This window comes from Micropterus salmoides, unplaced genomic scaffold (assembly GCF_014851395.1).
Source record: "Micropterus salmoides isolate LMB-PRFRI ecotype aquatic unplaced genomic scaffold, ASM1485139v1 Ms_hic_scaffold_11, whole genome shotgun sequence".
In the NCBI taxonomy this organism is placed as follows: Eukaryota; Metazoa; Chordata; class Actinopteri; order Centrarchiformes; family Centrarchidae; genus Micropterus; species Micropterus salmoides.
Genome location: NW_024040152.1, coordinates 26,231,936 through 26,246,635, shown reverse-complemented (window position 1 = coordinate 26,246,635; position 14,700 = coordinate 26,231,936). Strand labels below are relative to the sequence as shown.

General features: G+C 41.0%; 2 protein-coding genes across 3 annotated transcripts; one reads left to right on the top strand and one right to left on the bottom strand.

Moving 5' to 3' along the window:
* Positions 1 to 56: 56 nt before the first annotated feature.
* On the bottom strand, positions 57 to 3,817 carry LOC119897966 (coiled-coil domain-containing protein 127-like). 2 transcript variants are annotated; one of them, XM_038712026.1, is made up of 4 exons: positions 3,674 to 3,817; positions 2,878 to 3,015; positions 1,623 to 1,867; positions 57 to 1,343 (listed from the first exon to the last, which is right to left on the bottom strand). In XM_038712026.1, the coding sequence occupies exons 2-4, from the start codon at positions 3,005 to 3,007 to the stop codon at positions 897 to 899; spliced, it is 822 nt and encodes a 273-aa protein (XP_038567954.1). In that variant the 5' UTR covers positions 3,008 to 3,015; positions 3,674 to 3,817; the 3' UTR covers positions 57 to 896. The 2 variants fall into 2 exon arrangements, with proteins under 2 accessions (XP_038567954.1, XP_038567955.1); XM_038712027.1 differs by having other exon boundaries at positions 2,878 to 3,012.
* Positions 3,818 to 3,933: 116 nt separating this feature from the next.
* sdha (succinate dehydrogenase complex, subunit A, flavoprotein (Fp)) lies at positions 3,934 to 12,157 on the top strand. Its single transcript, XM_038712025.1, has 15 exons — positions 3,934 to 4,078; positions 4,810 to 4,893; positions 5,201 to 5,362; positions 5,566 to 5,709; positions 6,061 to 6,225; positions 6,327 to 6,475; positions 6,637 to 6,761; positions 8,995 to 9,163; positions 9,333 to 9,528; positions 9,654 to 9,825; positions 10,153 to 10,271; positions 10,537 to 10,648; positions 10,793 to 10,923; positions 11,238 to 11,351; positions 11,482 to 12,157. Exons 1-15 carry the CDS (start codon positions 4,016 to 4,018, stop codon positions 11,566 to 11,568), a joined length of 1,992 nt encoding a protein of 663 aa, XP_038567953.1. The 5' UTR covers positions 3,934 to 4,015; the 3' UTR covers positions 11,569 to 12,157.
* The last annotated feature ends 2,543 nt before the right edge of the window (positions 12,158 to 14,700 follow it).

Here is a 14,700-nt window from a genome sequence, read left to right as displayed (position 1 = left end):
TCCATTACACTAAATACAGCAGTACTTCCGAGATTCTAATGAGAAAACAAGAACAGTTAAAGTTAAACTAAAAATTTATTAGGAGGATTTCACAGAGTGGTTGGAGTCAGTACACTAGAATGTATGTCATTATATACAGCTGTTCTTCACCACGTTATGGTCAAAACAGAGTGCGGAGAGGCTTGGAAAGCAATAAAAATGCTACAGCTTTAGTTAAACCTTTCATTACAGGGGTGCAGTGGGACACAAAAGGATGCTGTTTGACTGGTGTGCTGCAGTATTGTGTTATGTACTGAGCACTACTTTGAGCTCTGTTCCCTTATTAAGATTCACATGCACCTTCAGTGTCCTTTCTCACTGATAGTTTAGGGTTAGCAAACACATATTACTGCATGGTGTCAACACGGTTTTTAGTGTGATTATGATTTTTTTCCCCTCAGAAGATGTGTGTGTATTATCACATCACTCTGGGAACAGTTTCTGGGAGTCCTAAATTCATACCCAAGATAGAGGAACTAAATATTCCAGTAATTCATGGCACTCAGAGAATGAGTTAAATTGACACCTGAATGATTCTAGTGCATGTTTTAAAAATCATTTCATCAGTTTTCACACGGTTAATTTAAAGCTAATGAGTCTAAATTGGGGCATTTGAAGTTATAGTAATATTGTATTACAGAATGCTTGAAACCCTGACAATATATCCTTTCTTTTCAAAACTCTGAGGTCAAGGAAGGAACTTTCAGATTAGCTTGTTGAGATTTGCTCTTCTGTGTTTCCATAACATGCCTATCAAGTAAAGATAATTGCACAGAGTGAAAAATGCATGCATTTTCCATTCCTGATCCACATTCTTCAAAGTCACATGAGAAACACTAGCTTGTGTTTGTCTTTTGTCACTTTGTGTGAGACTCAACATTCCCTCCAAATATGGCTTCTTCAGCTCTCTTGTGTTTCTGGACAGTGAGCTGCAGCTGCCAGTACTTGAGGTACACCCACATGAGGCTTCCATTCTTCCTTTTGTCCATGTTTAGCAGGTCCGCACAGTGCTTATCTCTCTTGAAAATATCCTTCAGATCAGACTCTAGATCCAGTTCTTGCCCGATGGGTTCTTTGACGACCTTAAGCAGCATGTTCTTCTCCATCTCCAGCCGCTGATCTCGAGGTTGGATGAGGGAACAGTAGGCATTCTGGCGCTCCACAAGCTGACGCTCTAGCTCTTTCAGAGTGGTGGTGGCTCGCTGGTACCAGTTGTTCTCTCGTTCCAGGGCTTGATGCAGCACTGCCCCTGCAGTGCCGGACTTTACCACCCTTTGCTTCTCTTCCTCCAGGGCATCGCGCTCCTTGTAAGGTAGAGAACAGTTATTTTTTGAGTTATGGAGGAGAGGCTACATGTGTGAAGGGAACCATACACAATAGCAGAAATGCAGGGCCAGTCAAAGTGGGAGCAAGACAAAGAAAAGAATCAGAAGGAGAGGCAGATGAGTAGCGGGTAAGGAGAGAAATAAGAAAACATGCATGAAAATGGGAATAAGACATTTGTTCTGCTCAGTGGCCTTGGAAGCCCTATAAAGGCCCTTGAGCAGCCTAGATGCAGACCATAGAGAGGGTTACATCTTCACCTGCTGTAACCGTTTCCGTTCTTCCATCAGCTGCTGGCTCTGTGAGATCAGGGCCTGCTTGTAGCCTTTAACCCTCTGTCTCTCCTTCTCCAGCTCCAGCTCCAGTGTAGCTGCTGCCCTGCGCCTCTCTGTCAGTGTCTCCCGGTATTGTGCCTCCATCTCACTTTTTATTGTGGACACATCCTTGTCATACTGGGCTTTGACCTTCTGGATCTCCCTCTGAGACTCCTTGGTCCAGATCCAACCTGAAGGCACGGTGGGAGACAAGACACAGGATAGAGAAGATATTTAACGTATACTGTCATGATCTTAAGGCACGCTATCCCAAACAACTGAACTTCCTGAAGCCCAGAACTGTTGCGCCAATGTACCTGCTTGTCTTTCACGTTTGAGAGGGTTAGAAAAGTTAACATGATAACGAACAAATACATGAGCGTGGATTTGAAAGACAGACAAAAAACAAGTAAGACTCACTAAGTAATAAAAACTGACTCTAGTCTAGTTGAGATCTGATACAGAACTGTCTTTTGTAAACTAAATGTCTGTACTCAATTGGATTTATCAATTAAACCTTAAAATGTATCATTGGTACCCATCTCCTGAGCATCAGTGCAGTCGGTGAGGTGCCTATGCAGAGCCAAAAGGATACTAAAGGAAAGTACCCTCTCCAGCCACACCCTGTTCACCCTGATGCCTTCTGGGAAGAGATATAAAAGTTTCAGCTGCCACACATCCGGATTGCAGAGCAGCTTTCCCACCCAAGCTATCAGACACTAAAACTCAAATTCATCCTCAGTACTGCTCCACTGAATATAGTTTATTTCTGTTTATCATTTTTATTATTGCTTTTATATTACTGTATATTGTCTGCTAAGTAGCAGAAGAGAATTGCGAACTCAATTTCACTTTACAACCTGTTGTAATGTGACAAATAAATCTTCCTTGTACCTTTAAAATTAAGCTAATTACATAGATATTACCAAAGAAATATTAGCAAATATTGTTTTTTTGCCATATCACACAAGGTGGTTTTTAATCCTTGGTCTGGTGTTGTTTCCAGATTCTGCGTACAATAACTAATACATTTCTACCAATCTCATCTGTCATTCTAACATGACAAGAGAATAAAAAACATTACAGAGTTAAAGAGTGCATCTTACACAAAATCAACTTGCTTATACCTTCCACAACCCACATAACATGTTCTCCTGTGTCGATCACCTCATCAACAAACACATCTCCTTGTGTAACTTACGAAATGCAGCCAGTCCCAGCATGGGGACCAGCAGGGCGTAGTTCCATTGGTTCCCATCCCCGGCCCCCGCCCCCCTTCCTCTAGGGTCTGGTTGGATGTTCCACCTGGGTGGGTCATTCAAGTTGTTCATGGAGGCTGCTGTCACATCCAAACAGGACAGACCACAACAAAGGTGATAACAGAATCAGAATCGGCTTTATCACCAAGTAGCTAATACACATACAAGGAATTTGTTTTGGCGATAAGGTGAATAACAACAAATATTAAAACCTATTTTATATATATATACAATTAAAATATGGATTGACAAAATATACAAGTTAATTGTCCAAATTTAGCAACACAAACTGAAGGGTTCTCCTGAAGCTGCAATGTCTTTTCATGAACCCACAAGGGCTGCCCGTGGCTGCAGTAACGTTAAACGTTAGCAGCAATTCATTGCTTGATATTCACTAATAAGCTATTTAAAAACATTAATATGTCTGAGGAGTGCGTCACTGCTAAAATTGTGTTGCAAATAAGCAAAAGATGAGAAAGTTCGTTAGGAATTAGCATGTTTGCATTCACCAAAACACTGCAACAGGCAGCAACAGCAATCTGGCATGATTTGGATGTTTGACAGCCCAGCTAACCCCAAACGAGGCTAGCTATGAGCTAACATGCTAACTTACGTTTTAGCTTGCGGGCTCATGCTCGCTAGAGTATTTCATACAAACATAACACTGGTCATAATAGTTTTGAGTGCTCGACGACAAGTAAGTGTATGGCTATTATTAAATATGGTGATGTGTCTCACCTTGAATGAAAAGTGTAGGTCACTTATACATTTGTTCCAGCACATCCAGGTTATACAATTTTTACGCGTTAGCAGTCCAGCTATACCGACCGGGGGTAATTGATAGGAATTCACTTATATAAAAGTCCCATCGGGTGTTCAAATTAAAGTCTGTTTGTATTCATTTGGATTTATTTCCATATTAAAATAGTTTCCGTTACTGCTGAAACACGTTACGAACTGTTTTTAGAGGATGACCATCATCTGTGACATAAGTGACACCCCCGTTTTTTGAGAGTGGTTTGGTCCGGTTCAACATCTGAACCTTCCCCGTGCTTCTCAAACGGTCCTTCAACTCACAACATGGCGAGTATTCAAGTCGCGTCCCGTCTCCTCTCTAAGAGGGTGCTGTCTAAAACAAAAGCAGTAAGTAGTAATAATTGGAAATTGTACGTTTCATCATCTATATGTGGTGTATTTGTGTGTGCGCGCGTTGTCTTTTCAGCGCTGAAATTAAGACTGGTTCTGCTCTCTTTCGTAATCGACAGGTTCTGCCTTGCGTGGCGTTACTTAACTTGTGTTATGTAGCTCTGGGTGTTTCAATGTGACACCATCCATGAAGAAGATATTTTGCGGGTCCCACAAGATGTTATATCTAGCCATACTATCTCTGTTTGTTTTACACCCTTCATAGAGGGATCTGTTTTCAGTAAACTGTCAGCCTCACTGATGTTATTCCAAGGGCTTTAACTTATAACAGATAAGTCTGATGCCCTTGTGGAAAACCGTTTAGCTCCTTTGTGTTAGCCAGCTAGCAAAATGTTTAGGGATGCAATGCAAATATTTTAGTCTAAAGTAATCTTATAATGATACCATAGGTAATTAAAAACCACCATTAAGCGAATAACATTTCCACAGTGATCAGTGATTACGGTTTTTAACTAATGCTTTATTGTGCATTGTTATGGAAGTGTTACATCAGGAGGACTAGAACATTTGAAGCTGCTTTCAGTATGTGACTAAATAACAATATATGCTTATTAGCACAGTATGTTTTACAGGTAAGCAGCCATCAGTGTGGTTAATGTTACCCATTTTAACAATGGTCCTGCTTTTGTTTGAATTCTCCGCTGATGTACTTCTTTGTTTCCTACCAGGTTCCTGCTGCTGCAGTTCAGGCTTCCAGGAACTTTCACTTCTCCATCTATGGCAAGAAGAAAAATGCCAAAGTATCAGATGAAGTGAGTTATGTTATACTCTTGTTTTTTTGATTCTTTTCTTTTTTTTGTAGATCAGCATTTAATATGCTTATTAGTGTGCATGTATGATAGGATACTGTACTCTCTGTACATACTCATCATTGGAGCATCAGGTGTTAATGTCAAAGTTACTACCTTTTTAATAATCAACAATAATGGCCTCAGACTAGTGTTGAACTATGCATTCTCACCGCACTCCCTCACGATTGTGAGAAATTCAGTTTCCACTGTGTGCAGGCTGTTTATTATTGGAAGGTTTACAGTAACTTCTCTCCATCATTGTTTGCAGATCTCTACCCAGTACCCAGTTGTGGATCATGAGTTTGATGCTGTGGTGGTAGGAGCTGGAGGAGCAGGACTTAGGGCAGCGTTTGGCCTGTCAGAGGCTGGCTTCAACACTGCCTGCATCACCAAGCTCTTCCCCACTAGGTCTCACACTGTTGCTGCACAGGTAAAGCACCATATTTTATATTTTCATTGAGGATATATGTTTATTTTTCTCCAAACTTTCATCCTACTCAAATCCTGCTGCGCTCGTTAGACTGAGATTTAACAAATCACAATAAAGATGTGTTGTGCAAATTCAAAGCTTCATGTGAATACAATTGATGGTAGCGCTGTTATTGAATGTTTAAATATTTACCTGGTTGGCAGGGTGGGATCAATGCAGCTCTGGGGAACATGGAGACGGATGACTGGAGGTGGCATTTCTACGACACAGTGAAGGGATCTGATTGGCTGGGAGACCAGGACGCAATCCACTACATGACAGAACAGGCTCCTGCAGCTGTAGTGGAGGTAAGACCTTACACACGCACACGTGGTTATGTTGGCTGACAATTATTGGCTTTTTGGCACCAAAGGAGGAATTCCAGAGAATGTAAGTCGTTCCGTTAGAATATGCACACATAACATTTTGGGGAAACAGTTGCCCCATTTATCCTATTTAGATTAGGTGTAAAAATATAACATATAAAAAAATTGAATTATTATTTCACATATTTAGAGTCAAAATAATATTTTCACAAGTCATCGACACCAGCATGGTGTAATGTCAGTTTTGCATCACACCATCAAACTGGCTCATTCCACATGCATATATGACACAACAGCAAATCTGGACCTCATGTTGCTGTGCCTCTTTGCCAGCTGGAGAACTTCGGGATGCCATTCAGCCGCACAGACGATGGGAAGATCTACCAGAGGGCATTTGGAGGTCAGAGTCTCAAGTATGGGAAGGGAGGCCAGGCTCACCGCTGCTGCTGTGTAGCAGACAGGACAGGACACTCACTACTGCATACACTTTATGGACGAGTAAGTCCACACACTTGTTCTCCATCTTTGTTTTCATTCAGCCCATACATAGGAAGCCAATCTGTACCATATTTCTTGTGTTTGTCTGCCCTTCTGTTCAGTCGCTTCGTTATGACACCAGTTACTTTGTGGAGTACTTTGCCCTCGACCTGCTGATGGAAAATGGAGAGTGTAAAGGAGTGATTGCTCTCTGCATGGAGGACGGATCCATTCACCGCTTCAGATCCCAGAATACCGTCATTGCTACTGGGTAGGTATCACGCAAACTGTTTGCAAAAACAGGAAAAATAATTAATTTATAACTCTAGTTAACTAACTACCATTTTGAGAGTATACATGGGACACAAGCATTTCTTTAACTGTACCAAAAGTTTATGAATGTTTATAAATAAGTTATATCTTTCCTTTCAGGGGTTATGGAAGAACGTTTTTCAGCTGCACATCTGCCCACACTAGTACAGGAGATGGAAATGCAATGGTGACCAGAGCTGGCCTGCCCTGCCAGGACTTGGAGTTTGTACAGTTCCATCCCACTGGTGAGAAAAAGAAACATTAACTTATTAAAACCATGCCATAAAATAGTTGTACTACAGAGGCGTTCAAGTAGTGGAGGAAAAACTTTGTCTTGTTTAGAAGGACAGCTGCTTTAATGCTCTGCAGCAGCTACATGCATACTTAACATGTGTCTAGATTACATACAGTAATTTCGCATAGTGAAGGTATTATATCAACAACAGTTCAGTTGGTTTTTTTTTTATTGTCGAGCTGTAGTTACAGTAAGTACAAATAGTATAGGTATTCTATCAATGACAGTTTAAAGTCCATTATTTTATTGTCTAGCAGCGATGACGTGATAAGACACTGTAAATAGTCTAAACTGTGTTTTCATTCTCAGTCTCTTTGTCCTTATGTCTAGTGGTTAATGCCATTCTATGTTCCTCTGCGAGTTTTCATTTTACTACAGTCAAATTAAGAGATAATGAGAGATGTAAGCACTAATTATCTCTGGTATAATGCTTTGACAACTTGCTAGTCAAGTGTATGGGAGATGAATTCAGTTACACTAAAGCTGATGATACACAGGGCAACTTTTTGAGCAATGTTGCTGGTGGCAAGTCCGACTATGTTTTGAACAGATAGCGGCGGTGTGGGGCGGGTGGCGGAGTGGTGGGGGGAGGGGATTATGGTAGTAATCTTTACTCATAACCACTGAAGGCAACGTTGCCCTGCACGATTGCTCTAAAAGTTGCTCTGTGTATCATCAGCTTAAGAGGAATTCAATGAGTCAGTCGGGCATACGTGTATTTCAGCTCCATAATTCTGGATCACTGCTTGCCCAGTAAATCAAATTTATACATCTGCAGTGCCAGGTTATTTAAATTGGTCTGGTGCACGGGTCAGTGCAGGCTTTGCTGTTTACATTGAGCTCCAACAATAGACCTCACTTGCATCAAGATCAAGCATCTTTATTTTTGTTCCTGCTGGACATTTGAAACCAGACTCTTAATGAAGTAATGTACGCCGTGGCCTGTGGGAGGTCACCTAAGGCTGGGCCGCTGTTCGAGTATACTTTTCTTTCTCCATCTATATGTGATGTAGAGGTGAGAGATATGTGACTTTGTAATGCACCAACTTTGAGTTGTTTAAGTGTCTGGTTACATAAATGCAGCAAATCTTCGTTTAGGTACCCATAAAAGCCTTTGACTGTGAAGACTGGAGTGTACCATCAGAATAAATGTATACTTTCTCATTAGCCAGCTGATAGGAATTTAAGACTGTAAAACAGAGAATATTAAACATTAGCTTAATTGGTAATTCCAGTATTTTTAATATTTTTGCATTCAAAGGTTTTGGAATTGGTCCAGTAGATTGTCTCAGCCGGCAACCACGAAACAGGCTGTAATGGCTACAACGTGATCATTTGCACTCATCATAAGTACATCTACTAAAAGTGCTTGTTTTTGCTGCTGAGAAGGCTCAGATTGTTTTTCTAAGTGTCTGGAAAGGATCCCTACAGAGAGAGACCTTATGTTAAAGAGAAAGATCCTTTTTGTTTAACTACAAAACTCTCACAAGGAGAAGTCCTGCTCTGAAATCTCACGGGAGATAAATATTTGCAGGAAGATGCCGGTGGAAACACGTCAGCAAGTCACCTTACTCTTTAACAAAAAGATCTGTCTCTGTCCCAGAATATGTAGGTTTAAAAATACCAGAATGACCCTTTATCAAGGCTGTGTAAACATGCCATCACCATGTCAAGAGTTTTATATTAGAAAGACATGTATTACTAATGCTTATATTCCTATTTTAAGTATAATGAATATGAGCACTAAAAACATGTTGAGAGTAAAATAACATTATTTTCTTGCGCTTGAGAGGATTTCTGGAGTAAAATGACAATGTAAATGCCAAAGTAAATAGACTTATCACTGTTTAGACAAAGCACACTATTTTATTTTTTTATTGTGTCATAACAATAAAGCTTTGATGATTTTATGTTCACTATGTTGATGAAGTCAAGCATACTTAAAAATTCAATGAAGGATTTTTATTGTAAATGTAACGGCTATGTAGTAGTTATATGTAACTGTTCTTGTACACCAATAGCTTGAACAAAAAGGTTAGATGTCAAATGTAAGTCACCATCGTAACGCAGAGGAATAATGTACCCCACATTAAATGGTTTCACTACTGTATCTGTTATACTCTGCAAAACCAGAGTATTTATTATTTATTGTTTATTTTTATTAAACACGTGAATCTTTACAGGGATCTATGGAGCCGGTTGTCTGATCACAGAGGGCTGCCGTGGTGAGGGAGGGATCCTGATCAACAGTGAGGGAGAGCGCTTCATGGAGCGCTACGCACCCAACGCCAAAGACCTGGCCTCCAGAGATGTGGTGTCTCGCTCCATGACCATAGAGATCAGAGAGGGCAGGTATGGATAAAATATATGTCAGATGTAAGTGTGCGTGCAGACATGTAATGATTCATACATGTTTAAATCAGATATTTATTTTTAGTTTATTTATTTATTTAGTCTTTAAACAACTGAGTAAGCTGCTGCCATTACATATCTTTATTTCCGTCTGGTTTTATATCTTCAGGGGTGTTGGTCCAGAGAAGGACCACGTGTACCTGCAGCTTCACCACCTGCCTCCCCAGCAGCTTGCCTCAAGGCTGCCTGGAATCTCCGAGACGGCCATGATCTTTGCTGGAGTCGACGTTACTAAAGAGCCCATTCCCGTACTTCCCACTGTTCATTACAATATGGGTGGAATACCCACAAACTACAAGGGACAGGTAGGTAATGTGTGCACAGGTGCATGTATCCATCCACACATATTCCCTCTTTCTCTCTTTTAGGCACTAATCTGTGAGACTCCATCGAACAAAGTGACACGCCTTTTTAATCATTCCCTCCTCAGGTGATCACTCATGCCGACGGAGTTGACAAGGTGGTTCCTGGACTGTATGCCTGCGGTGAGGCGGCGTGTGCCAGTGTCCACGGTGCCAACAGACTGGGGGCTAACTCTCTGCTGGACCTGGTGGTGTTCGGCAGAGCCTGCGCCCTCACCATCGCTGAGGAGCACAAACCTGGTGAGGACTTCTGTTCCTGAGTGTCTTAAGTTGGGCTTTGTTTTTGATTTCATCAGAGCATTAATGATGCAAAATGTCTGTCAGTCAAAACAGATAAATAACATTACTTTATCTATCAAGATATATGTAAAATGTCATATTCCCATTTTGATGTAGAGAAATGTCCGGTGTCTGAGAGACATTAATTCCCCTTCTGTTTTGATACCAAATAGCACCACTACTTTGTCAACATTATTGTGCTCTACGGGCAGGATAAAATCTGACATCAGTGTTCCAGTACACATGGCCCACTTTCACTCTGACTCTGGTGTTTTGTTTTCTCTTCAGGAGAGAAACTGTCCCCTCTGCAGCCCAGTGCTGGAGAGGAGTCTGTGGCCAACCTGGACAAGCTGAGGTTTGCCAATGGAAGCCTGAGAACCTCCGAGATCAGGCTCAACATGCAGAAGGTGCATACACACGAACACCTGATGAGACCTGTAAAATTGTGTATTAGAAAAAGAGTATTTGCACAAGTGTGGGTAGAGATAATCAAAAACATCTCACACACACCGTAGTAAGCTGTATTCTACTGCAATTTTAACTGCTTTTGGGGTCCAGAGAGGTGTACATATTATTTATACTTACTAAGACTTTTTCTTATTCACCGTCACTGCATCTGCAAGTTATTGTCAACTTACTTGAGTACTTCACTATTCCACTGTGTCCATACAGACCATGCAGGCCCATGCTGCAGTGTTCCGTACCGGCTCCGTTCTGAAGGAGGGATGCGACAAGATGGATGCCATTTACCAGACCTTGGATGACATCAAGACCTTTGACAGAGGTACAGCACCACTTTGTGCGCTTGTTTCTTCTGACTCTTCATGCAGAAAGGTGCCATAGTAATTCTCTGTGACATATGGCAAGTCATTAAATACAATAAGTCTCCTCGTTTTTTTTTTTTCCTTCTTCCCCTCGTCTCCTCCAGGCATTGTTTGGAACACTGACCTGGTGGAAACATTGGAGCTGCAGAATCTGATGCTGAACGCTGTTCAGACCATCCACAGTGCTGAGCAGAGAAAGGAGAGCAGGGGAGCCCACGCCAGAGAGGACTTCAAGGTCGGTTTCACCGTACATAATCTGTGTATATGTTTCTTCATCCATTGCTCTTGGCAGCGTTTTTCCCCTTTGCTTCTAATTTCTGGCTAATCCATCTTTCTGTCAGTGCCAGTGTTAATTTTCTCTCTGTTATTCTTTACTTAACTTAGATCAATCGCCCACTGTTTGCTTCCCCACTCTTGATCTGTTTTTTTAAATTGACTTTGGCTTTCTTTTTCTATCTGTGAATATTTGCCAAATAAGCAATTATGACTTCTCACTCTTGATTGCAGCCAGTCTCCCCTCTGACATTGTTTTTCTTTACTATATTCCAGGACCGTGTGGATGAGTACGACTATTCCAAGCCCCTGCAGGGTCAGGAGCAGAAGCCCTTCGATCAACACTGGAGGAAACACACTATGTCCTACGTTGACCCTAAGACTGGAAAGGTACAGTCCCCTCCACTGTGTGTTGTGGTGCTTACAGCAGGGTATTAGGCTGCTCTGGCAACCATGATTAACTTTTCAAAGGCCAGCGGAGTCAGTAATATGACTTATCTTTGTTTTTGTCTAATCACAGGTGACCCTGAAGTACCGCCCTGTTATTGATCACTCTCTTGATGAGCAGGACTGTGCCCACGTTCCTCCTGCCATCCGCTCCTACTAAGAAGATCTCTCCTTTTCCTCACCTCACATGCAAATTACTCATTATCATTATTATTATTATTATTATAATAATAATAATATCATATTTACTATTTATGGAGATACTAGTCCTGTAATAGACATGACATTTTTCCATTTACAATGGTTAAATACAAGACTGTCTTATCTCGAAACTATATCCCTTTGTGTCACCGTCCTCTTCCTCTCCTACATTTGTGTTTTGCTTTGATTTAATGTGTTTGCAGCTCATCGATGTCAACATGGTTCTTGTGACCTCTCACTCTGTGTGAGCTGGTCTTGTATATATCATAAGGCACCCAAGACAAGACACTTTTTTTCAGCCTCCAACTGAAGGAACAAGAGAGCAGTTCAGGTGTTTCAGGCCTTTTGGGATGACCCAATACTCTCATTTCCTTGTCTTGCATTGCATTAAACGCTTAAATTATAACTCCTCTGCTTTGGCTTTCTGAAGTGTGGAGATTGTGGAAATGATTGTATTTTGAAATGCACACAGAGGGAAGTTTTAAGTTTGTAAATATTGCATAAATGTACAATAAATATGGCGAGATATGCTGTATGTACTTGTTGAAGTATGAGGTAGTCATTATGGCCTTCAGCCCTGGATAGTATTTCTTTTTTGGGATACTTTGTGTGGTTCAAATGTATAAAGTGTAACTTTATCTAGCTCATGTTTGGTAAATAATCAGCTGATGGACATAAGTGAGCTTAAGCTATAGTTCTTCACTATAAATGTTAACCAAATGAAGCCGCTTGGATCTATTTAGCCATATTATGACGTCTCTTCTGTCAGGACAGTGGCTTCTTTATACATTTTGCTGGTGATTTCCTCTGAAAACTGAACAGTGAGGATCACTTCCAGTACGGGCTAATGAACTACACAGGCCTGTTGGAGTTATTTTGGCCTTTTCAGTTAGCTGATTAGTGTTCTCTAGCAGTTATGAATCATTCTGAGCACCAACGTTAGTGCCAGCTCTTAAGTGCTTCCAGAGCAGCTGCGATAAGAGTGGTTTCATTAAAACAAAGCTGTGTGTGTGCTGTAGAGTTGATGGGATCTACCCACATTTTCCGTAACTCCACAAATTGCTTTGAAGGATGTACTGTGTTATCACTTTAAGTATAGAACAAGATCTGTTTCTTGTACTGAATCTTTGAAAGGGTGACTTAATTAATTTTTCTTCTGGATTTGCCATTTGTACTGTATGTTCATGTTTATTAAAATGTAGACCGCATAGAAACAAAAGCTATTGGTTTGTCTTGGTCTAATGGGAACAGGGTCGACACCTTCATATTTGAATGCTAGGCAGTTAAAGAGCCCAATCATAAAACGTACATGTATGTTACAATAGTGGGTTTTGTTCAGACTTTTTTAGATGTGCCTCTCTGTGGCCACACGGGGGCAGCAGAAGCACAGTGTCGAACCAGAAATTCTGCAGCAGGATTACAATATTATTAATATAAATATTATTTATATTAAGTGTGTGTGTTTTCTGTGTCTGCTCACTAATGGCTGCTTGACATCTTACCGCAACAATGTTTAACATTACTCTGATAAAGGGCATTGCAGTGGTGAGTTGCGCCACTGCAATGCCCAACTGCAATCTACAACACACCCGATTGAAAATAGTTTAACCTTACTTGAAAATCTGCACAGAAAGTCAATAATCACTAAGCAAACACTGAAAGATATGAAACCTGAGCCTGTTTCATATCCTGACCAGCTATAAAAGCCAAACCCAGAAATGTCAGAGCTAAGAGGGATGGAGGTAGGCACCTTTCCTATTAGCACAAATGGTGAGGGTTAAATTTACCTTTATGCCACTCCTATGTGGAATCAGCTGTTTGCTACAATCTGTACCTGTATGGATTAGTTTCTGCAACATGAGCATATTATTATATGTAATCGAATGAATCCCATTCAGTGAGTAAGGTGCTTGTGAGATGAAAATAGAGCAAATGAGAGTTGGCATGCATATTTGTGGTCAATGTCAATCTGATATTGAGATACAACACAGCAAATATGAGCACAGATAAGAACATTTGCTGAGTCAGAACAGTCACGTACGTAACTTAAATGCAGTGATTCTAAGAAATCTACAAGGTACCTTACAAACGTTGATGGCCTATTCACAGGCAGATGGATTACTGTAAATTGCCACAGCCGTGAATGTGTCATCCCTGTGCAACCACAGCAGTACACTCCTCTTTGTAAAGCAGTTCACGTTGTCAGAAGCAGGGCCTCGCTCTATGCAGGCTTGTTGTGCTTACATTTATGATCCATTTGAGTTCTGTGGGTAAAACGTTGACCTGAAAAGAGAAAGCCACATGTGCATGTAGAAGTTGTCACAACTATTGGCTAATACTTAAAAAATACAGACAACCCTGTTTTATTTCCTCTACAAATCAATTCAGAGCAGCCACTTTAAGGAGTAAACTAAACACGCTTGAGCAGTCAACAGGCCAGATGCTCTGGTCGCAAACAAAATTGTGGTTAGGGTCATGGCAAAAAACTGATTATCCTGAAGGTGTACCGACCCAGTCAGATGTCTGGTTTTAAACAGTAATCCTAAAATGTATGGTAGAATTAAAATCACTAGGAAAACATTAACAGACGGTTAATCAGTTAACAAACATGGTGTCAGTTTGGAACTCAGTGTTGTCAGCGTAAAGGTGGTTACCATGGCGGTGGATGACATGGCTGCAGAGAAGCATGTTGCCAGTATTTCTGCCAGTCATTAAATTACATGTCAGACTTTGTAAAGGGAACCCCTAGAGGAGAGATACATACAATATGAATGGAGGCCATGTTGCCAAGGCACGTTTAACAATAATAAGACGAGGAGGAACACAAGAAGATGCTCTGGGGCGGAAGGAGAAGAGGAGATGTAAGAGAGAGGGGGTGAAAAGTCTAGGATGGGACGGGTGAGGATGGAGTAAGAGCTTTATTACTGTAGAAAAGTGGTAAGGTAAGGGGGGAGGGGAAAAGAAGGAAGAAGAATTGGGAAGTGTAAAAAAATGGGAGTGAGATTGTAGACATGTGGGGGGAGGAATGAGCATGGAGTGAAAAATGATAAAGAGCAAGTAAAAAGAAGAAGTGAGGGCAGCCCCAGCTGGA